The sequence below is a fragment of the Pogona vitticeps genome, chromosome 3, assembly GCF_051106095.1.
Source record: "Pogona vitticeps strain Pit_001003342236 chromosome 3, PviZW2.1, whole genome shotgun sequence".
Classification (NCBI taxonomy): Eukaryota; Metazoa; Chordata; class Lepidosauria; order Squamata; family Agamidae; genus Pogona; species Pogona vitticeps.
The window spans coordinates 259,756,174-259,779,393 of NC_135785.1; the positions used below are offsets into that span (position 1 = coordinate 259,756,174).

The window sequence follows — 23,220 nt, forward strand, 5'->3', positions numbered from 1 at the left end:
CCCAGACCAACGTCCTTTAGGTGGCTTCCCCAAGGGAGGCTCAGATGTCCTTCACTAGGTAGGGCCTTATCTGTGGTGGGCCCAACTTTATTGAATCAGCTCCCAGAGTAGCTATGCCTGACTCCTTCCCTTTTGGTATTCAAAAGAAAACTTAAGACGGTTGTTGTAGGTTTTCCAGGCTGTTTGGCCGTGTCCTGGAGGTTTTAATGAGAATCCATGATGATCAGGTGTGCTGAAGCTGAGTCAGGATGACTCAGCAGAGCTGATGCAATCCAGGGATGATGTAATGTGTAACCTGATTGGTTATGTACAGTGGTGCCTCGCATAGCGAGGTTAATCCGTTCCGGATTAACCTTCGCTATAGCGAAACATCGCTAAATGGAAATAAAAAAGCCATAGAAACGCATTGAACTTCCTATGGCTTTAAAACTCACCGTTAAGCGATCTTCCTCCATAGCGCCGCCATTTTCGCGCCCTCAGTAAGCGAGGGCAGGGCGCGAAAATGCGGCGTGGACCTTCTGGCGGCCATTTTGGAACCGCCAATCAGCTGTTCTCCCCCGCTTCGTTATGCGATATTCGCTAAGCGAATCGCTTAGCGAATATCGCAAAGCGAAAAATGCCATAGGGGCCATCACTGAGCGAATGCTCCAGCGATGGCCCAGAGCCCCTCGTTAAGCGATTTAATCGCTCAACGGGGCGCTCGTTAAGCGAGGCACCACTGTATATGTATATATGTGTGATTGTACAGTTAGTTGTATCTTCTCCTGCATGAAGATCACATCTACATGTTATGCTGCCAGTAAATACTGCTGTAAATACATGTTGCTGAAGGAAATGCTGCTGGACTGTGTGTGAGTTATTCCCAGACTGCCTGAACCGCTAATTATTCTGCTAAAACTGTGATTTCCGCTAAGAAAGCTGACACGTTTCACCAGTCTCTGTGACCGGCACCTTCAGGGGACAGGAGCTGGAACTCTGTGTTTCCCACACACTACACCAGAACACAGACAGAGTTCTGACTCCTGTCCTCTGAAGGTGCCGGCCACAGAGGCTGGTGAAACGTTAGGAAGAAAAACCTCAAGAACACGGCCAAACAGCCCGGACAACCTACAACATCCATTGGATCTCAGCCATGAAAGCCTTTGAGAAAACCCAAGACCTTCCTTTTTTAGAGACGCTTTTCATACTGACCTGGGTTGATGTCTAGTTCATCTCCTGTCCTGCCACGTCTATAAATTCTTTTGGTGCCGTGTGGTTTTATATGGTGAGTTTTCAAACCTTTCTTTGTTCTGGTATCAGTTTTAACTTACTGTTAATTGACCAGCATGATGCTTTTTGCATTACTGGGGTAGTATACAAATGTATGAAATAAATGAATATAAATAAATATTTCCAGGTGCATTTCACCTGCATGGATTTCCTCTAATTGCAGATCATCATGTACAAATTATAAACAATTGCTCATGATGAAAGTGGTCAAATGTCCTCTGTTCACCAATGCAGCTGCTGGCATGGGGCGGGATGTTTAATTCACAACCAAATTAAAAAAATAAGGAAGACAAAAAATTTGTGGGACCTGAAAAACTAACTACTGTGTTTTAATATGAGCTTTTGGGGACAGGTCCACTTCCTCAGACGTAAGAGGAAAATATCTGTTCCTTAATTTGATTGTCCATGAAAGCTCCCATTATAATATAGCAGTATTTAAGGTGCCACATTTTGGTTTTTTTAATTTTTTTTCTTTTTGTTTTGCCTGATATGCCAGTGAAGACTAAAACGCCATCTAAGCATGACATTTAAATAAAAGAATACACTGCTTGTTATGCCACTAACGCAGCTTCCTTTCCACATATGGCATTTAAAAATAAATATAACATTAACACAATTGCTACCATAAAAGGGGGGGGGCAATGAGATATTCATTCCAAGCTCTGGTTCAAATTTGATGGAAACAAGGAAAAATGTGATGCAGAAAAAGGGCCCTGAGATTTATCTGTGCAAGGTTTTCTCCCCAGAGAAATTATTGTATTTTTCCGTGTATAAGATGCCACCATATATAAAATGCCCCCTCCCACTTTTCTAATCCAAAATTAAGAAAAATAAGTGGGGCTTAGCAAGTGTAGGGGGAAAGGGATCAAGCCACTGCAGGATCGCTTTGATCCCTGCTTTCCCCTCCACTTGTTTTTGTTCTCTCCTCACCTTACTTCCGTGCATAAGACAACCCTAAATTTTTAGTCTAAAGATTTTAGACAAAAGTATAGTCTTATACATGGAAAAATACGGTAGATGGGATTTCTCAAATATTTTTGTTGTTATGGTGACTCACGTATGGCGACCCTATGAATAAGTAACTTCCAAAATACCTTGTCCTTAGTATGCCCTGCTCAGGTCTTGTAAATGTAAGGTTGTGGTGTCTTTAGGGAGTCAGTTCATCTCATATTTGGTCTTCCTCTTTTCCTGCTGCATTCTGCCTTTCCCAACAATATTGCCTTTTCCAGAGAATCCTGCCTTCTCATTATGCGTCCAAAGCAGGACAGCCTCAGTTTCAAAATTTTTGCCTCCAAAGAAAGTACAGGCTTGATTTGATCTAGGACCCACTTGTGCATCGTTCTGGCAATCCAGGGTATCCACAAAGCACTCGATTCCAGCACCACATTTCAAAGAAATCATTGTTTTCTCCTGTCAACTTTCTTTACTGTCCAGCTTTCACACACGTACACAACAATTGACAGCATAGTATTAGTGTGAGAGATCTTGTTCTCAGATATTACATGGCCACTTCTTCTCTGGAAGAAACATCAATCTGTCCAACAGAATTATCACAATTTCTCTCTTATATGGCCTCTTTCCTGCTCAGACTTCCCTGGAAAAGGTATTCCATTGCACAGAATCCAGCTCTTTCTTACACAAAATAAGAGATGAAAAAATGAGCCGTAGACAAGATGGGAAGATATGGTGATAGGTCAATCTCACTCAGAAAATCAGAGTGAAGGAGATTTTTTAAAAACAGCCCTGCAAATATTTCAGTTTCCTTTATTTCCTTTGTTTTTGTGTGTGTGTTATTTTTTGTTCCATGTGCTTTGCTTCAGGATAAAACTCTGTCTATCTAAATGGCAACCCTTAGCTTGGGCAGATTGCCACCAGATAACTTCGCTGACTCCATACTCGTCAGACGTTTATTTACCAACTGAAGCCTCCACCCAGTGGGTTTCATGACCCAGACAAATTTCAAATCCTGCATCCCAATGATGGCGAAAGACTTCTCTTCTGTATCAGAGAGGGGCAGGATAAAGTTTGGCCCAGCTTCGCTCCCAATACATCTTGTTTTTTTTTAAGTAAAAACAGATCACTGGATACATTTGCTTCTATTTCTTAACCTCATGAAGCAACCAAAAAACTAACTCTCTTTCTTATCCACTACAGGGGATAAGAAAAAAAAATCCACTGCTTTGTGCTTTTAATCTTTGAACCCATTTGTTCTGTAAAAGCTTTCCTGCTGGCAATGGAAGCCTGAAATGGAAGCATTTTGCCTTTCTATTCTCTCTTTTCGAGGAACGCAATTATTATTTCACCAGTCTTTAATTCCCCCTCTCTTTGGCATTGTTCGCATAGTGTTCTATGATTGCTCCAGTCACAAAAGATGGATCTCTTAATATGGAACAATGGCCTGATCTTCCACCCTTAGAAAGGTCCTTCTGGTGATTTTTCTGAAATAATAATTTGGTTTCCCCATCTTGCCCCTTTGCATCATGGGGCCTGATTCTAGTTATGCAACTGAAGAGATGGGAGAAATTTTTGTTGCATTGCTTTTAATTTTGGTTAGAAACACACACACACTTCTAGGTGTGTAGCAGAAGTGCAGGGCATCAATAGAGCAGAATTATCTTCAAGTCTCTCCAGAATAGATTGCAGCTTATTGTCACATCAACTGGCACTTACATTCTCAATAACTCATTCCGAGATATTGGTAAAAAAGGTTTTGTTTATTCACAACTGAATAGACGAAAAATAGCACACTGTTCCAAAATGACTGCTTACAGCAACAGGCCTCAACAGACTCACTGACTGGTTCCAGCAGACTCTTGCAGACTCCATTTTTACTGCACACACAAACTGCGAACACACTGCAGAACTGACAAAAAGAGAGGGGAAAAGACACTTAAGCAGAGAGGCGTGGCTCTCTTTGAAATGAGGCAGGGAAGGAACCATTGGTTGCTGCTGGATTGACTGACAGTCACCCCAGCCCAGAACGGTTCCTCCCAGCCAAATCCTATCTAAAGGCATCATATGAAGTTGAAATAACTCCAACCATTGAATCGGCAGAATTTCTGCCGCTATTCAAAGCACAGGAGCCCTGTCAGACTAAAAAGTGGCAACGGATTTCCAGGCTAGGCCTTCCATGAACATTCAGTCGGTGGAGAGCTTCTGGCAGACAAGATTCCAATACACGACAGGCAAGATCAGACCCAGGGGTGTAGGGTTTTCCCTCCCGTGTATTAGATAGAGCTAAGCAGTTTCCTCAGGCGGTGGACTGCAATGTTATGAATGGATAGCCATAGTCAGTCATCAGAGTAGACCTTTGGTCTAGATGGGCAGGATAGAAATCCAATCAATATCAATATAAATAAATAAATAAATAAATAAATAAATAAATAAATAAATAAATAAATAAATAAATAAATAAATAAATAAATAAAGTCAAGAGGAAGGCTGCTGAAGACGACAACAGAAAAAAATGAGTAAAGACCTTCAGATATGTTGGTGGACACCAAAGCCAAAGTCACCTGCACTGTTCGTTATTATGATGTACAGACGCAAAAGACAGACACTGAAAAAAGATCCATTGTTTCTACAGTGGCTCACGTCCCTCCTAGAGGAAAGAACTCGGAAGGTGGTGCTGGAGGACTCCGGTTAGAGTAGACACCTTGGCTGCTGGCCTGCCGGCTCCCATTTTGTCTCCTATGTTATTTCATATGTACATGAAACCACTGGGAGCGATTGTCCGGAGTTTGGGGGCTTGGTGTCATAAGTATGTGGATGATGCCCGGTTCTATCTCTCCTTGCCATCTAAATTTAAGGAAGCTTCTTTCGGCTCTAGATGAGCATCTAGTGTCCGTAACGGATAGAGTGAGGGTGAAAAAACTGAAACTTAATCCAGGCAAGGCAGAAGTGCTCCTGGTCAGCTGAAAAGCAGATCAGGGAAGAGAGATGCCACCTGAACTGGATGGGGTTACACTTCCCCTGAAAACAAAGAGGTGCAGCTTGGGGCTCTCTTCGATTCATCTTTGAGCCTGGATGCCTAGATTTCAGCAGCTAAAATAAGTGTGCCAGCTGTGCCATTTCCTGGAGAAGTATGATCGGCCATGGTGACACATGCCTTAGTTACATCCTGGATTGATTACTGTAATGCACTCCCTGTGGGGCTGCCTATGGAAACTGTCAGGAAACTTCATTGGGTCCAAAAGGCTGCAGCCAAATTGCTAACAGGGGCTGGGCACAGGGACCACATAACCCCTGGTACAGTAGCTCCACTGCTTGGCCAATCTGTTTCCTGGCAGAATTCAAAGTTAGGTTTCCAACCTAAATGATGGGATCCAAGCTATCTCACCACCCTTTATGAACCTGCTTCAGATCATCAGGGGATGCCTTTCTTGCAGTCCCGCCATCTTCACAGGTGCATTTGGTGGGAACATGGGAGGGAATCTTCTCTGTGGCTGTTCCCAGACTGTGGAACTCCCTCCCACTGGAGACCAGCCAGGCCCCATCTTGGCTGTCTTTCCGCAAACAGGCAAAGACCTTTCTCTTCAAGCAGGCTTTGCCTCAGTGACTGGCTACCAACTGTTTTTTTTTAATGAATTCTTGTACCTTACTGCTTTGAATGTGTTTTGGTGTTGCTTGTAGTTTTTAGTATTGTATTCATTTAATGCTTTTAGTGTTGTATACGCACTCTTGTTAGCTGAAATAATGTCTTAATTGTTGGAAAGAAGAACATAGAGAAAGGCTGTTATTCTACTCGACTGGCTGGAAGACTCATGGTAAACGTAGTAGTACGTACACACCTGCAGAATTGCATTGGGGGGGAATTAAATCTGGCTGCTTTAATGTGTTTGTGTACTACCACAGAACCCCAGAAATGAAAATAAACTGTTAAAATATAAGCAAGGGTGTGACATGAGCTAGGAAAGCAGATTTTGTATTTCTCATCTCTTAATTTCATTTTGCCAACAGAATGGGGTTGCTAGACAAAAAATTGTGGTTTTTTTCCCCTTTTAAAGTTTCGGAATCTTATGAAAACAGCTTGGAAAGATTGATTTTCTTTCATCGCCCCCCTCTTTTGGGACTACAACTCTCAGAATCCCAAAGGCCACACTGGCTGGGGTATGATGGGATTTGTAGTCCCAAAAAAAAGGAATGTTTCCACGCTCTGCCAGAAACAGCACAGGTTAAAAATGGGACGAGCCTCTCTCTCTCTCTCTCTTTTGCTGCTGAAGCAGCCGGGGAGGGGGAGGGGATGCTGCAGCGAAATAAAATAAAACCTGCGTTTTAAATTTTCACATTACACCCTTAATTCCCTAACTTCCGGCCTCTGTTGGAGTTTTTTGGAACTACAGCTCCCAGAACGCATTGCGCTTGACAGGAGTGACGTAGGGGCTCCCTTTTCCGATGAGCGATTTCCATTGGCTAAGGGGAGTCACATGTCAAGGGGAAAGGGGAAGGAAGGAAGCCATCAGGCAGCGTCGCGTGGTTTTGGGTTGCTGGGCTTTCCAGGTGAATCGGGCGGACTGGCACCAAGGAAGGGCAAGGTAGTGGGGGGGGGGGCGGGCGAAACCACCTTAGGGCAGGTAGGGGTCGCCATTCAAAAGAGGGGAGAAAATGGTCTCAACCTCCCTAGAGGACGCCTGGAGGTTGTAGGGAGGACTCGAACTCAGGTTCCTTCAGACTACAACTCCCAGAATCCTGCTGTTGGGGTGGTGGTGAGTGATGGAGCTTGTAGTCCATGTCTAATTTAAGCTTGTTGTCCATCCCTAATTTAAGTTTCTGGAGAACCTGGCAGAAGAATTTGGAAGCCGGCCAGGCAAGGAGGTCTGATTTAAATAGCTGGGGCTGACCCGCAACATTTTGCCGCCTGAGGCTAGGGTGAGCCATAACACGCTCGCCCACAGACTCGCTCAGGTCAAGGTGTGGAGTAGCCCAAAACCTGCTAAATTATTCTGGCATGGGGAGAAAATTCTAAAAGCTGTTCGGCTTATTTAGAAATGTAAATTTTCCAGAAATTTTTGAAGATGTGTTTTCTCCCCAATTTTTCTGGGTTGTTGCCCCCCATCAGGCCTTCCCCTCTCTAACCTTATTGTTGTCAGTAAATATACAGCGTTGTCAGCAAGCATGTCATTTGGGCAGATTAAATTACCTAACTGCTTCTGGTTCATGACCCCCGAAATTTGTGGTTTGAGTGGAAATGAGTTGGAACTATGATTTGGAAGCGTAAAGGGAAGTTTTATTGCACCCCTGTCTTCGAAAGAAAGATAGGTGAGCGGGATGGCAAGAAGCTGATTCACATGAGATAGCTATGTGGGAGGTGATTATTTCTTCTTGGTAGCCTTGCTTGCATTATACTGTACAGTGGTGCTGTGTATCTTTCAAAAGAAATAGCAATGGAGCTTGTGGAATTCCCTGCCACAAGATACAGCTCTGGGTTCTAGCATAGGTGACTCTTAAAGGAACGTCACTGGGTTTGTTCTGTTTATTTTTTTTTCCCTGTGAAGATCACAAGTAGACATGCATGGTGATTTTTGTTCCCAAATTTATTCTGACTTCATGAGGTGAGCTACCCTGGCAAATAGTTGCTCTCCTACAGCCACTCGGTGGATTCCTGGCTCAATGAGGACTAGAATCTGGAATTCCTATTTCTTAACCCAGCTGTCTAACCACTGCACCAACTTGGATGCTAGGCTGGCTCTATCTTTGAACTAGCACAGCTTTTACGATATCCCTAAAAGACAATTTCAGGTTCGCTTCATTGGCGTTTGATTATATTCGTCCATGCTTGACCTTTCACCTCTTGACATTTCATATAACTTAAAAGTTGCTTTCGTTAGACTGCAGTGGGCTTGGCCTATGACTCCTTTTATTTTAAAAAAGATATTTTTCTCCCGCTTGCGATCCGATGCAATACATAACTGTTTCATATCAAGTGAGATCTTAAATACATCTGCATTTCTGTAACCAACAGGGTTTGCGCCTCTTTGATTTTTTGTCTGTTGTCCGCAAGATATGCAGTTGCGATAAGGCGTTGCCGACTCGGGATGTTTGTACCCCGTTGCACGGGCTTCCTCCTTCGCCGCTGTTCCTCTGCGCCTTGTCCCAAGCATGCCGCGACTCCCAAGTTGCTGCGCGTTCGGGAAGCTCTGGAAGTCCAAAAACCAGCTGGGCGTGATGTGAAAGTCCAAGTGAGTAGCTCAAATAACAGAAAAGTCCTTAGGATGCTTCCATGAAGAGATACTACCATTCTTGACCTCATGTTTTTTCCCTTTGGAAGTGTCCCTCTAGTAAATAAACTGTAAGGAGCCTCATTTGGCCTGAGGACCAAATTCTGTTGCAGGAAAGGGATCCTTTTCGAGAGGGAACCCAAAATACTTTCTTAGTGCCAGTGACTAAGTCTTAGTAAAAAGTGTTTCAGCATTTTTAGAACAGGACAGAAAGCCTGTGCAAAATCTGGAAGCTGCCAAATAAATCAAATCTGAAATATCTCTGGAAGCAAAAATGTTGAGGTGGAGGCTGAGTCTGTCCTAATTTGGGGACATCCTGAGAAGGCAGGATTCTCTGGGAAAGACAATAATGCTGGGACAAGCTGAAAGCAACGGGAAAAGAGGAAGACCCAATATGAGACGGGTTGATTCCCTAAAGAAACCACAACTTTGTAAGAGCTGAGCATGGCAGTTACATAGCAGGACAGAACATTTTTGAGATCTCTTATTCATGCGGCCGCCATGAATTGGAGGTGACCTGATGGCATATAATAACAACAAACTAAACAATAGTGGCATGGGAGAGGTATCATAGCCTTATGAGGAAGCCCCAAAGACCACATGTACCTTCTGGAAGAATCAAATTTGAACCCAGAGCTGGAAATTTCCCAAGCGCAAGATGCCTTTTGTTGTTTCAAAATTTGTGGGCTTGTATCTCGGTGTCCGGATGAGGCCATCCTAGGCTTCTATCCAGATGTTTCTCTTTGCTTTCTTTTCGGTTTCTAGGGTTGGGTCCGTTCAGTGCGGTCCCACAAGGAGGTTCTGTTTCTCCACATCAACGATGGCTCCTCGCTGGAAAGCCTGCAGGTCGTTGCTGACCCAAGACTGGAATCCAGGTTAGCAGAGATTGACACTACCTAATCTGCAATGTAGGGGTTCAAGCAAGGTCATGTTAGGGTTAACAGACCTCTTACTTAAAAAATAAATACCGTATATGCCGGCGTATAAGATGACTTTTTGGGCCCAAAAAACATGCCTCCAAGTGGGGGGGGGGGTCATCTTGTACTCCAGGTGCAGTGAATGATGCGGGGCCTTGCTGGCCGGGGAGGAAGGCGGGCAGGCATGCAGGCAGTCGGTCTGTATGGAGGGAGGGAAGCACAGCCTGCCATGCCTGAGCGACCAGAGCCCGCCGCCAGGCTGCCCGCTGCCCCGCGCCGCTGAGCCAGCGGCGCGCTCGTTCACCGGCCACCCCTCGTTTCCCTTTTCCTCCTCCTCCTCAGCCTCTTGCCTTCTTCCTCTCCCTCTCGTTGCCTAGCCAGCGCACTCGCTCGCCCGCCCGTTTCCCTTTTCCTCCTCCTCCTCAACCTCTTGCTCTTCCTCGCCCTCTCACTGCCATGCCTGAGCCGCTGAGCAGCCGCGCACTCGCTTGCCCGCCACCCACCCCCGTTTCCCCTCTTCCTCCTCCTCCTGTTGGGGGGGGTCGTCTTATACGGCCGGTCGCCGTGTGCGCCGGCAAATACGGTAAATAAAAGGCTCTATTTATGTTGATCTAGTTCTGCCACCAGTCTGCTGCCTGTGTACGAGGACGCCTGTACTCGGAGGACGGGGAGTTGGTGGCTGGGGGTGGGCTGCCCGCAGGTGGGTAGGGCCACGGCATTGTTTAATGTGTGATATGCAGATGATACCACTCTGATGGCAGAAAGTGAGGAGGAATTATAGAACCTCTTAATGAGGGTGGAAGAGGAGAGCGCCAAAAATGGTCTGAAGCTCAACATAAAAAAAACCTAAAAAAACCCCTAAGATCATGGCCACTGGTCCCATCACCTCCTGGGAAATAGAAGGGGAAGATATGGAGGCAGTGACAGAGTTTACTTTCTTGGGCTCCATGATCACTGCAGATAGTGACAGCAGCCACGAAATTAAAAAGACGCCTGCTTCTTGGGAGGAAAGCAATGAGAAACCTAGCTAGCATCTTAAAAAGCAGAGACATCACCTTGCCAACAAAAGTCCGCATAGTGAAAGCTATGGTTTTTCCTATAGCGATGTATGGAAGTGAGAGCTGGACCATAAAGAAGGCTGACCGCTGAAGAATTGATGCTTTTGAATTGTGGTGCTGGAGGAGGCTCTTGAGAGTCCCCTGGACTGCAAGGAGAACAAACCTATCAATTCTGAAGGAAATCAACCTTGAGTGCTCAATGGAAGGACAGATCCTGAAGCTGAGGCTCCAAAACTTTATTTATTTATTTATTTATTTATTTATTTATTTATTTATTTATTTATTTATTTATTTATTTATTATATTTATACCCCGCCTATCTGGTCATATTGACCACTTTGGCCATCTCATGAGAAGAGAAGGCGCCCTGGAAAAGACCCTGATGTTCGGAAAGTGTGAAGGCAAGAGGAGAAGGGGACGACAGAGGATGAGATGGCTGGACAGTGTCATTTAAGCTACCAACATGAATCTGACCCAACTCTGGGAGGCAGTGGAAGACAGGAGGGCCTGACGTGCTCTGGTCCATGGGGTCACGAAGAGTCAGACATGACTTAACGACTAAACAACAACTTTCTTTCCACACTCAGGGGATTCTACCAGCTGTTTTCTGTATACCGAGCTTGTTTATTTCGTCCATTTCCTGATACCATCACAAATGCATTCCAAAAGTGAACTGCAAACAGAAACCCACCTGTACTAGAATATATAGCTACGCAACCCAGCATGTACGTATTATGTGCATGCAAGAATGAATGAGATGCATTACTTGCATAAGACAGCCCATAGGAATGCATTAAAACCCGGACACGAGTGAACGATTAAACAATAACAACAATGTATGTATGTATGTATGATATTTTCATCCCACTCCATTTAGTGGCATTGCCACTATGGGTGATTTCCAGCAGTAAAATAAGCTTCAAGAACACAGCCACACCATGGCCAGCCCACAAATCTCAAAATATAAAATATAAGGAGAACTACCCAACTAAATACTCAAGATGGCAGCAAAGAGTTTACACATGGCACATTAAGTATGAGTATAACAACCACACAGCTCCTGAATTGGTATGGAGATTTGTGTGCCAGTGGGTAAAAGAATAATACTCAATCATCGTAAACATTTAAGAACATTTACTGTACTTAAATATATGTTGAAGAATAAAGTTACAATACTTGAACATTTGGTTTGGTATAGATTTTGTCTGTGCTTGACAAACTTTGTGTAACAGTTGCATAACAGGCACTTACTCGTTTCCTAACATCTTCCTTACTAACATACTAATACGAGTAGCAAACAGTCCTAATTGAAAAATAGCATATCAACAGACAAATTATTTGTCTGTTGACATACCTTATTGCAAATTAAATGACACTTTTTTCTTATACCTGACAGTTAACTCTCTAAGTACTCATTGGCTGACACTGATTACACATACAGTGGTGCCTCGCTTAATGGGCGCCCCGTTTAATGATGAATCCGCATAGCAATTAAGTTTTTGCGATCACTTTTGCGACGATTTAGATAGGAAAAAATTGCTTTGCGATATCGGTAAGCTGTTTCGCTTACTGATTTTCGCATAGCGATGTCTTTCTAACAGCTGATTGGCGGTTCCAAAATGTCCACCAGGTAAAAAAAATGGTCGCCCGCTGTGTTTTTGCGCCGATTCCTCGCTTACCGGGCAGCGAAAATGGCAGCTGTATGGAGGATTTTCGCATAACGGTGAGTTTTTTGCCCATAGGAACGCATTAAATGGGTTTTAATGCATTCCTATGGGCTTTTTTATTTCGTATAGCGACGATTTTGGCTGCACGGATTATCGTCGCTATGCGGGGCACCACTGTACTGTCTTATGCAAGTAATGCATCTCATTCATTCTTGCATGCACATAATACGTACATGCTGGGTTGCGTAGCTATATATTCTAGTACAGGTGGGTTTCTGTTTGCAGTTCACTTTCGGAATGCATTTGTGATGGTATCAGGAAATGGACGAAATAAACAAGCTTGGTATACAGAAAACGGCTGGTAGAATCCCCTGAGTGTGGAAAGAAAGTCGTTGTTTAGTCGTTAAATCGTGTCTGACTCTTTGTGACCCAATGGACCAGAGCACGCCAGGCCCTCCTGTCTTCCACTGCATTCCAGAGTTGGGTCAGATTCATGTTGGTAGCTTCAATGACACTGTCCAACCATCTCATCCTCTGTCGTCCCCTTCTCCTCTTGCCTTCACACTTTCCCAACATCAGGATCTTTTCCAGGGAGTCTTCTCTTCTCATGAGATGGCCAAAGTACAGTATTGGAGCCTCAGCTTCAGGATCTGTCCTTCCAGTGAGCCCTCGGGGTTGATTTCCTTCAGAACGGATAGATTTGTTCTCCTTGCAGTCCAGGTGACTCTCAAGAGTCTCGTCCAGCACCAGAATTCAAAAGCATCAATTTTTCGGCGGTCAGCCTTCTTTATGGTCCAGCTCTCACATTCATATATCACTACAGGAAAAACCATAGCTTTGACTATGCGGACCTTTGTCGGCAAGGTGATGTCTCTGCTTTTTAAGATGCTGTCTAGGTTTGTCATCGTTTTCCTCCCAAGATGCAGGTGCCTTTTAATTTCATGGCTGCTGTCTCCATCTGCATTGATCATAGAGCCCAAGAAAGTAAAATCTGTCACTGCCTTCATATCTTCCCCTTCTATTTGCCAGGAGGTGATGAGGTCACTGGCCATGATCTTAGTAACGAAAGTTGTAGGTCTTGTAAATTAAAAAGAAGTTGTTGGCTTTATGTCCCAGGGAGCTGTCTTTTGGAAGCTCAGTAGAAGTTCAGGGGAAGCTGACTGAGAGCCTTCACAAAAAGCAGAATGTGGAACTTGTGGCAGAAAACATCCGTGTTGTAGGACCATGCGATCCCTTGGTAAGTCCATCTTTTGCGACAGAGCACAGAGTACAGTGGGGTCTTGACTTGAGAACTTAATCCGTATTGGAAGGCGGTTCTCAAGTCAAAATGTTCTCAAGTCAGATCTGCATTTCCCATAGGAATGCATTGAAAACCATTTGATCCGTATCTGCTCTTTTCCGTCCATAGAAACTAATGGGAAGCTGCTATTCTGCCTTCGACCACTAGAGGGGGATATTTTGTTTCCTTTTTTTCTTAGGTCAAGAAAGGTTCAGGGAAGGCAGGGAAAATACAGTCCAGGCAGGACAGTACCAGGCAGTCCGAAGACTGTCTCCCAATCCACTCTCTAAACGCTGGGAGGAGTGAGGAAGCAGACAGGCACCCTTTTCACTGGCCAACAGTTAGCTGAAAGTTCACATTTTGCACTTTCCCTGCCTCCCACGTGGTTTTTTTTCAGTTCTTAACTCAAATCTAAGTACTTAAGTCAAGTCAATATTTTCCTATGAGAGTGGTTCTTAAGTCAAAATGTTCTTAACTCAAGTAGTTCTTAAGTCAAGACCCCACTGTAGTTACTTCTTTTGAAGTAAAACTCCCAGAATCCCTCTGAAGGATTTCCCCAAAAGTTATATATTTCCGGGTTCTGTGTTTTGTTTTCCTAATACACTGGGCCTGATTTTTTTTTTTAAAAAAGGACCTTGTCTGCTCTGTAAGAGATCCACCCTGCAATTTTATCACCTCTTATGTGCCATCATTTTGAGTTGTGCACAATATGGAGACACGGCAGGGAGTTTGCTTGGCCATAGCACTATAGCTGTGGAACCTATAAAGCTCTAAACAGCTCGGATCTTCTCTATCTCAAAAACGTGATGAGCTTGCCTGGGGAGGCCTTTCTCTCTGTCCCACCACCTTCACAGGTGTATTTGGTGAGGACACTGGAGAGGGCCTTCTCTGTGGCTGTGGAACTCCCTCCCACTGGAGGCCAGGCTGGCCCTCTCTTGACTGTCCTTCTGAAAGCAAGAACAGACCTTTCTCTTCCAGAAGGCTTTCTGTTGGTGATTGGCTGTCTAGGAGACAATAAATGAGATGGTCCATCTCTTGTTGCTTCTAAATCTTTTTTTGTCATTCTTTTACCTCACATTTTTATTATAATGTTATTCATTATTTTAAATATTTGAATACTTTGCTGTTCTTAGCTTATATTGTTGTTTTTTTTTTTTTTTTTTGTAAACTGCCTTGGTCCTTTTTTTTAAAGAGAAAGCAGGAGTAAAAACATTTTAATTAAAATAAATGTTCTCTTCTCTGACCCTTGATTGGCACTTAATTGTTGCTTTCATTTGGGGGCCAAGTTAAGACATCGCTGTTCACCAGCGCCTTGGTGGCTTATGGAGTTTGGCCGTCAAATTCTTTAGTTTTAATGGTTTTGTACTATAACCGGTTTTCAAATTGCTTGGATTTTCTTTCGTTTTAAATGGTTTCCATTTTGAAAACAAAGCATTATTTTGCTGCGGCTCATTGCTGGCGTGCAGTTTTGTGCCTGGTTGTGTGCCACGTTGCACAATCCCGACAGATGCAAGCACAGTGTCCATGCTTCGCAATTAGCTGAAGCAAGCTATGTGAACGCTCCGTGGCAGAGCAGGATTTGAACCCTGATCTCCAGAGTCCTTGTCCGTCACTGTATCCACAACATTACACTAGGAACATCCCAAAGTACAATATATATTAAATAAATTAAATAAATATATATTAAATAAAGTCTAAATAGTGACATGATCTTATGCCCTTTTTTCTGTCAACAAGTCTCATTAACCTAATGGACCTCATAATGTTGCCTGTCTCCTGTTATCCAGGCCTTTCCTTTAATATACAACACACGCCAGTCTCTGGAATACCTCCGGCAATTTCCTCACCTCCGATGCAGAACCAATTCGCTAAGCGCCCTGCTGAGGATACGGAGCGAAGCAACTGCTGCAATCCATTCTTTTTTCCGGGTAATCTGGCATTTATTGACAATTCACTGTCATAAAAGGTTATGATGGGCATCAAGCTGGAATCTAGCCTTAAATGGGGACATCTGCAGGCTGGCCAAACACTGCGCAGCTATTTGACCTTCGTCTTAAGATGGGTTTACTTTATAGGATTTTTTTTCTCCCCTCTTTTCTCCCTTCTACGTTTGTCTCTGTTATGCCATAGCCGGAATTGCTCTGGAAAATTTGGTTCTGGAAAATCTGGAAGCTGGCATGTACCCGTTTGTGGCATTTGCTATAGTGGGTCTTGGTAAAGACAGCAGCCTTCCCTCAAGCGGTTGACTTCCACATGTGTTCAACTACATACCACATCAGCCAGCATGGCCAGAGGGTGATGGTGATGCTAAAGTTAAACGCATCTGGAAGGCACCAGTGTAGGAAAGGCTGCTTTCCAGTTACTGCAGACAGGGAAGTTTGTTAAAAACTATAGTACAGTGGTGCCTCACTTAACAAGCTCCCCGTTTAACGATGAATCCGCATAGCGATGGAGTATTTGCGATCCCAAAAGCAATTGCATTGCGATGTTTTAAATGGGGGAAAATTGCTTTGCGATGATCGTGGGGAAGCGCTTCCCCACGATCATCCCAAAGGCCCCGCCGAAAGAGAGCCCCAAAGCACAGCTGATGGGCGGGGGGTTGCAAAGATCGCGGGGAAGCCAGCTTCGCAAACCCCTGCCGACTTCGGCGCTCTCTCTCTCTCTCTCTCTCTCTCCCCCCCCCCCTCGCAACTCCAGCCTGGGCAGGGAGACCCTGGCCTCAGTCTCCCTGCCCAGGCTGGACCTGCAAGGGGTGGAGAGAGAGCGCCGAACAGCTGATCGGCGGTTCCAAAATGGCCGCCCGCTGTGTTGCCTCGCTTTTTAGTGTCACCGAAAATGGCGGAGGATTTTCGATTAAAGGTGAGATTTTTCCCCATAGGAATGTATTAAACGTGTTTTAATGCGTTCCTATGGGGTTTTTTGCCCCGCATAGCGACGAATCCGTATAGCGACGATTTTTTCAGAACAGATTATCGTCGCTATGCGGGGCACCACTGTATATATATTTGGAAACAAGCCTGTGGCCACTAGGTGGTGCTATTTGCATGCCTATAACTCCCAACTTGGTCAAAAAGCCATTTTTTATTCATTTACTTTATGGCATTTGTATCTCCCGCAGGAGAGTGTGTGAGTTGCTTCCTTTTAGGCCATGTTATTCTGACGTATCTCATGTTATTCTAACAATGACTCTCAGAAGGCAGTTAGACTGAGGGAGAAAGGCTAGTCAGAGTTCCCCAGTGGGCTTTGTATCTACAGTAGGATCGCTCTAGGATTATTCTGGTACTTCAATCCACTATAGCACACGGCTTGCTGATAAGGTGCCTATTGGCATCATGCAAAGTGGAACTGCAGGAGATCCATGTGTTCAAACTTGGATCTTAGTCGCATAAAAAGAATTTTGGAGCTGAACCGAGAACCTTAAAGGTCCCAATCTTGGGTCTCCAGAGAGTAATAACCCACATGTTACTCTAGCTCAGGGGTTTCCAACTTGGGTCCCCAGATGTTCTTGGACTACATCTCCCAGAAATCCTGGCCAGCACAGGTCATGGTGAAGGCTTCTGGGAGTTTTAAATGTTAAAATGGCTGACTCATGGCTATCGGGAGACCGAGGCTGTGTGTTAGCCACTGTGGGCTTCTTTCCTTGTTGTGCAACCTCAGTCATCCATTTGTGACATGTCACTTTTTCTTGTCCTGTAGGATAACGGATATACGCACATCCACACACCCATAATCACCTCGAACGACTGTGAAGGTGCTGGGGAGGTCTTTGAAGTAGAGGTAAGTGCCGTATTATTGTACATCACTTCTCAAGCCAGAGATTCTGTGGAGTTACCCTGCGCTTCGGTGCATTCTGCGCAGTCAGAAGTGGGTTGACGAAAACAGGTTGTTATGTGCCATCCAGTCATCTCGAATGGATGGCGATCCTGTAAATGAGCCATCTTTTCCAGAAGATCCTGTTCTCAGCTACCTTGCTCGGCTCTTGCAAATTCAAGCCTGTGGTTTCCTTTAGGGGGTCAGTCCATCTTGTATTGCTCTTCCTCTTTTCCTGAATTATTGTCTTTTCCAGAAAATCCTTCCTTCTTCCGATATGCCCAGAATAGGACAGTGTTTTTTGTCGTTTTTGCCTTCAGAGATAGATAGTTCAGGCTTGATTTGATCTAGGACTGACTTGTTTGTCTTTCTAGCACTCCAGCGTATCCACAAAGCTCTCTTCTGGCTTAGGAACTTAAGACGGATTTTTCTCAGTGGTCCTATCCATGCTCTAGACACTTTTTCCAAAGTGGGAAGTCCAGTCTCCTCCTGGTGCAGATCAGAATCTTCTTGCAGCAAGAGAGACATTTCAGCCTATTTGGTTGTCTTTTTTCATTTTGTTGGTTAGTGCTTTTAATTTCAGTGGTTGCTGTTTTTCCTCTCCTCTCCTCTCCTCTCCTCTCCTCTCCTCTCCTCTCCTCTCCTCTCCTCTCCTCTCCTCTCCTCTCCTCGCTTCCCTTCCCTTCCCTTCTCCTCTCCTCTCCTCTCCTCTCCTCTCCTCTCCTCTCCTCTCCTCTCCTCTCCTCTCCTCTCCTCTCCTCTCCTCTCCTCTCCTCTCCCCTCCCCTCTCCTTCCTTCCTTCCTTCCTTCCTTCCTTCCTTCCTTCCTTCCTTCCTTCCTTCCTTCCTTCCTTCCTTCCTTCCTTCCTTCCTTCCTTCCTTCCTTCCTTCCTTCCTTCCTTCCTTCCTTCCTTCCTTCCTTCCTTCCTTCCTTCCTTTCCTCCGTCCCCCCCTTCTCTCTATCTGTTGTGGTTTTTAGTTTAGGTGCCTGCTGTCTTTCCATCTTTCCACTGCCACCTTTTTTCCTGGTAAGAATACAGAAATATCCATGCTGAATCATAGCAGAATCAAACATTACTTCCACGCAGGAGCCAGCCCCTTGTCTTTGGGAAGCCCAGTGGCAGGACAGGAGTCCCACTACATCTTTCCTCTCACATTCGACAGCCCACAGCTTCTAGTCACGGAGGGACGCACATGCCATTCCCTGCCATAGCCGGGGATGGCCCTAACCTCCACAAATATACTGAATTCCCTTCTAAGGTCCTCCAAAACGTCTGGATCTTATGGCTATGAATCACATGATTTAGCTCAAGTCGCTGCCTGTGGACGAGGAGGCTGCTGTTTTTCCCCGCCTGCTATATTTGTTTAGGCAGCAATTTGGTCTTTGTTGCAGTGTTAACGTTCTCGTGAGCCACCTTTGGGTACTGATTGCAAAATATCAGCCTCGCTGTGTTGATTAATAAGCAGACAAATAATAGCTGTATGTGAATAGCTGCCTAGAAGCCTGCCTGGCTCGAATTTATCTAAGCCCCTCCTTAAGCTTATTGAAGCTGGCTCTCCCTACTGCTTTTGGTAGCAAACTCCATCTATGAAACACATATTGTGTGTGTGTGTGTGTGTGTGTGTGTGAAGGAGTGCCTTTTTCTGCCCTGAATCAATATGATTTCTGAATGGCAGAGAAAGGAATGAAATGGACTTCTCTCCCCGCCATTCATTCTTTGATACTCCTGTTTTTGTCTCTTCCTGCCCCACCTTATGTCACAAAACCAGTCCGTTGTACAATTTGTTCAAAATGAAAGTGCCAGAAGCCGCTTGGCTTTTTCCTTTCTGCTTCCAAACGGTTGAGGCTGGCCGGGGTCCAGAGAACCATTTAACTGGATTTGTCTGCCCGGAGGGGGGGGGGCTCTCTGGAAGACTGTCTCAAGTTGTTTTATTTTATTGTTCCGCAGCGGCTTCCTGTCCGCTCTGCCCCCACCGGTTTTTGAAATCTAGAAAAGCTTCAACGTAATTAGATTTGTGCGCTGCATCTCAATGAAGGCCACCCCCCCTCCAAAATCCCTTTTGAGTGCACTTGGTGCGCCCAAATCTTCCGGCTTCTCTAGAGGAGCGGCTTGTAACCCTGGACATTGTCTCGTGCAAACGGCCAGGCTTGCTGCTGGCTGGCGCTGGATCGGTTGCCAGACATTTCCCGGGGCATCTGCCTGGCAAAATGAGAAAGCCTGCATCCTAGTTCCGGACTCAGTTCCTGCCATAAAATACAAAGGTTCCGTCGCAAATGGAATATCTGTTTGCCCTGAAGGCAATGGACTTCCGCGGGCTTGAAGGAGGAAACAAGGACACTTGCCATCAAAAGGAGCCCTTGTTGTGTTGCTTCACGGGCAGAACAAACTAGGTATTCAGTCTGTTTGCTCTTCGTTCGTTGGGCTCCCAAGTCATTTTCCGGCTCCTTGTGCATTTTGATGGGGGCTTGCAACCCAGAAGGAGTAGAGGTTGGAGAAGCTCCTTTTCGTGACCACAGCTCCCCGATTCCCTCCTCTGCTAGTCAGCCTTCTGAGGAACGAGGACGACCATGATGATGATGATAATTCATTCCAGGGCTATACAGTGGTGCCTCGCTTAACAGGCGCTCTGTTTAGCAACAAAACCGCATAGCGACGAAGATTTTGCAATCACAAAAGCGATCGCATTGCGATGTTTTAAATGGGGCTTTTTCGCTTTGTGATGATCGGTTCCCTGTTTCGCTTAACGATCATCTCAAAGCGATGAATCTTTAACAGCTGATTGGCGGTCCCAAAATAGCCGCCGGGTAAAAAAAATGGCCACCCGCTGTGTTTAAGGACGGATTCCTCACTTAAGAGGCAGCGAAAATGGCTGCCGTATGGAGGATCTTTGCTTTAAGGTGAGTTTTAAGCCCATAGGAACACATTAAACAGGTTTTAATGCGTTTCTATGGGCTTTTTTAAATCGCATAGTGACGAAATCGCTTAGTAGCAATTTTTGCTGCACGGATTAACGTTGCTATGCGATGCACCACTACTGAGGAGTGCTCAGAAATTTTGAGAGAAATAATAGCAGCAATAATGTGAATAACAGCAACAACAGTAATGTGCTGTCAAATCTATTCCTAACTTATAGGGACTCTTTCAGGGTTTTCTAGATAGAATTCAAAAGTGGTGGGCCGTTGCCTTCTCCTGGGGTGCCCTGGGACTCTGCAGCTGGCCCAAGGCCACACAGGTTGACTTTACTTCATAAGAAGCCCAGTAGGGAATCGAAACCCTAGCCTCTGTCTCCACAGCTGGATGCCTAAACCACTGAGCTATCCAACCACTGAGAGAAAAGGGGAGGAAGAATAACCTATTTGTTCACTTCTTCCCTGTCTCTCCTTCCCCCTCCACTATTACTAAGCAGAAAGAGGTTGTGGTGGCATTTATGATAGATTTCCAGATGATGGCAGTGTTACATAACAGCACTGATGTTACCTGTCTGTCATGGGTTTGGAGGGAAAGTTCCATCCTATGGGGAGTGAAAGGCGGGACATCAGGAGGAGGGGCTGTACTGTATAAATATGTGATGCGTGTGTGGTGAGAGAGATGCTGAGACAAACACGGAGAGACTCTGGGTGAAGAAGCAGCAGCTGGGAAGAAGAAGCTGTTGTGGGAGTCTGTGTGTCAGACAGGGTACTACTGTGTGTCAGAGTACCAACCTGATAGGTTCAGGTGTCTGTGGGTTAGCCAGAACTGATAGGTTCAGGGTCTGTGCTTTAAGTTAAGGGTTCTGGGTGAACCAAACTGTATGCTTGTATGAGTGAGAATAAGCCACGTTACTTTATTTTATTCACCTGATTGTTTATTTTTCCCTGTGTGTATTTAAAATAAACCTTATTCTTTTTATTGTTTAAAAATCCATCCCTGGTCTGTGTGACTTATTAAAGGGAATGGTTGGTGGCAGCTTAGTGTAACTGTGTGACATATCCCAGTAGGTCTGGGTTTGTCACATTGATTGGTGTCCAGCGTGTGGGATACGACTGGTCCAGTTGTCCAGTGGTCCAGCAAAGCCTTGGCAAGTGTGCCCAGAGCAAGGGGGGTCTAGTCAGGGACAATCTGAGGCGCGTAGGTAATCTTCTAGGTGTACCTCACGGGGAGGTGCGCTAGTAGAAGAACGTGCCAACTGGGGAGACTTAGATTAAGGTGCTCTGAGGCAGCCTAGTTTTGGCGGGAAAACGCTGAGGCAAAACTGCGTAGCAACAGCGAGCTAGCTTGCCAGCTGAGAGGCCCAGCAGAGGGGGGTTGGCTCTGACTCGATACTGTTGCAATTTAAGTGCTGAAGAACAGCAGCAATCTCTAGGGAGAGCTGGTTCTGAGGCAAAAAGGAAAAAAGTGGTCGTTTTATTTTGAGGCTTGACTTTTTAAAGCAGCCTGTTCTGAGGGGGGATTATGCCCTTGACTCGAAGCCAAGTAGCAGACATGAGTGAAGTGAAAGACCCCCAGATTGACCAAGGTTCTGAGGATGAATTTGGCTCAGTGCAGGGTGACAGCACAGGAGAGCAGGACCCAGAACTTAGAAAATTGCTCATAGCCCAACAGCATGAACTGAGGATGAGGCAATTTGAATTAGAGAGAGAGAGAGAGAAAATTGCTCTGGAAAAAGAAAGAATGGCGTTTGAATTAAAAAAAACTGGAACTGATGAACCAGAACAATAATAATAATAGGGATTCTGAGGGAGGCCAATTGTCTAAGGCTGACCTGAAGAAATTCCCTGTGTACCACAAGGGAGATTGTCCTGAGGTGTTCTTTTCCTTAGTGGAAAGAGCGTTTGTGGACTTCTCAGTGAGGGAAACTGAGAGGATGACCATCATGCGGTCTTTGATCAGTGGTAGCCTGGCTGAGGTCTATGCCGAGATGCCTGAGGAACTGATGAAAGATTTTGCAGAGTTTAAAAAACTGGTGTTTGCCAGACATGGGATAAATGCAGAGCAGCTGAGACAAAGATTCCGGTCCCTCACCAAAAAACCAGAACAGACTTTTACCCAAGTGGGGGCCCAATTGGTGAGGCTGCTTGAGAAATGGCTATCGCAGGAGGGAGTAGAGACCTATGAGCAGCTTAAAGATTTGATAGCCCTGGAACAGTTCTATTCAGTCCTGCATGGGGAATTGAAATTCCAGGTGAGGGAAAGGAAACCGAAATCTGTGGCAGCAGCCGCAGAAATCGCAGATTTTATTTCCCAAATAAGAAAGCCCTTGGGTGAGGGGAAATCTGTAGGTAAACCCAAAGAAACCTACAGCAAGTACTCTCAGGGACCAGGGAAAAGCCAGCAAGGGGGAGGGGCCCATGGTGAAGGGAAGCCCTCAGACATGAAACAAAGACCTCAGATTTTGGAGGGAAAACCAAAACAAGATGAGAGAGAATCAAAATACACCAAAAAATGCTATTTCTGTCAGGGAAAGGGTCATCTAATCTCAGATTGTGAGAAATTAAAGCAGCTAAAAGGAATGGTGCCTCAGGAGTCTAGTGGAACCAAGCCAAAAGCTGTGTTCTGTGTCCAGAAAGAGCAAGGCTCAGTGTCACAGAGGGAGCCTGTTGCCATGGCTACTCAGTCTGGGACAGCTGCCTCTGCTGATCAGGCTGAGGAAAATGGTCCTCTTCTAGAGGTAAAACGCTGCTTGCTGGTGAAAACAGATTCTCAATTGTTTGAGACAGCCGGGGTGGACGTAGGAATACTTGACCGTCAGTATAGGGGGCTGCGGGACACTTGTTCCCAGGTAACCCTGTGCCATCCAGATATTATTCCTAGGGAGTTTATAATCCCAAATGAGAGCATGAAGGTAGCAGGGATTGAGGGGCAGGTAATCTCACTGCCAGTAGCAGAGGTACCTGTCAACTTTCAAGGCTGGAGGGGAGATTGGCGGATAGCGATTTCATCAACTCTGCCAGCAGCCGTGCTCGTGGGAAATGACCTGGCTGAACATGTGAAACGGGTGCTAGTGATTACACGCTCACAAGCCA

General features: G+C 45.3%; 1 protein-coding gene across 4 annotated transcripts in view; it reads left to right on the forward strand.

Moving 5' to 3' along the window:
- Positions 1-6,631: 6,631 nt before the first annotated feature.
- Positions 6,632-23,220, forward strand: part of NARS2 (asparaginyl-tRNA synthetase 2, mitochondrial) — a 50,408-nt gene continuing 33,819 nt past the window's right edge. The window contains exons 1-6 of one of the 4 annotated variants that reach the window (XM_072993495.2): positions 6,632-6,768; positions 8,231-8,447; positions 9,252-9,361; positions 13,245-13,365; positions 15,195-15,335; positions 17,104-17,184. In XM_072993495.2, the coding sequence (XP_072849596.2) occupies positions 8,304-8,447; positions 9,252-9,361; positions 13,245-13,365; positions 15,195-15,335; positions 17,104-17,184 (597 nt within the window). In that variant the 5' untranslated portion in view covers positions 6,632-6,768; positions 8,231-8,303. Of the gene's footprint in view, positions 6,804-6,834; positions 6,975-8,230; positions 8,448-9,251; positions 9,362-13,244; positions 13,366-15,194; positions 15,336-17,103; positions 17,185-23,220 lie in introns of those variants that run through there. The other 3 variants (XM_020815625.3, XM_078390204.1, XM_078390203.1) reach the window with 3 other exon arrangements.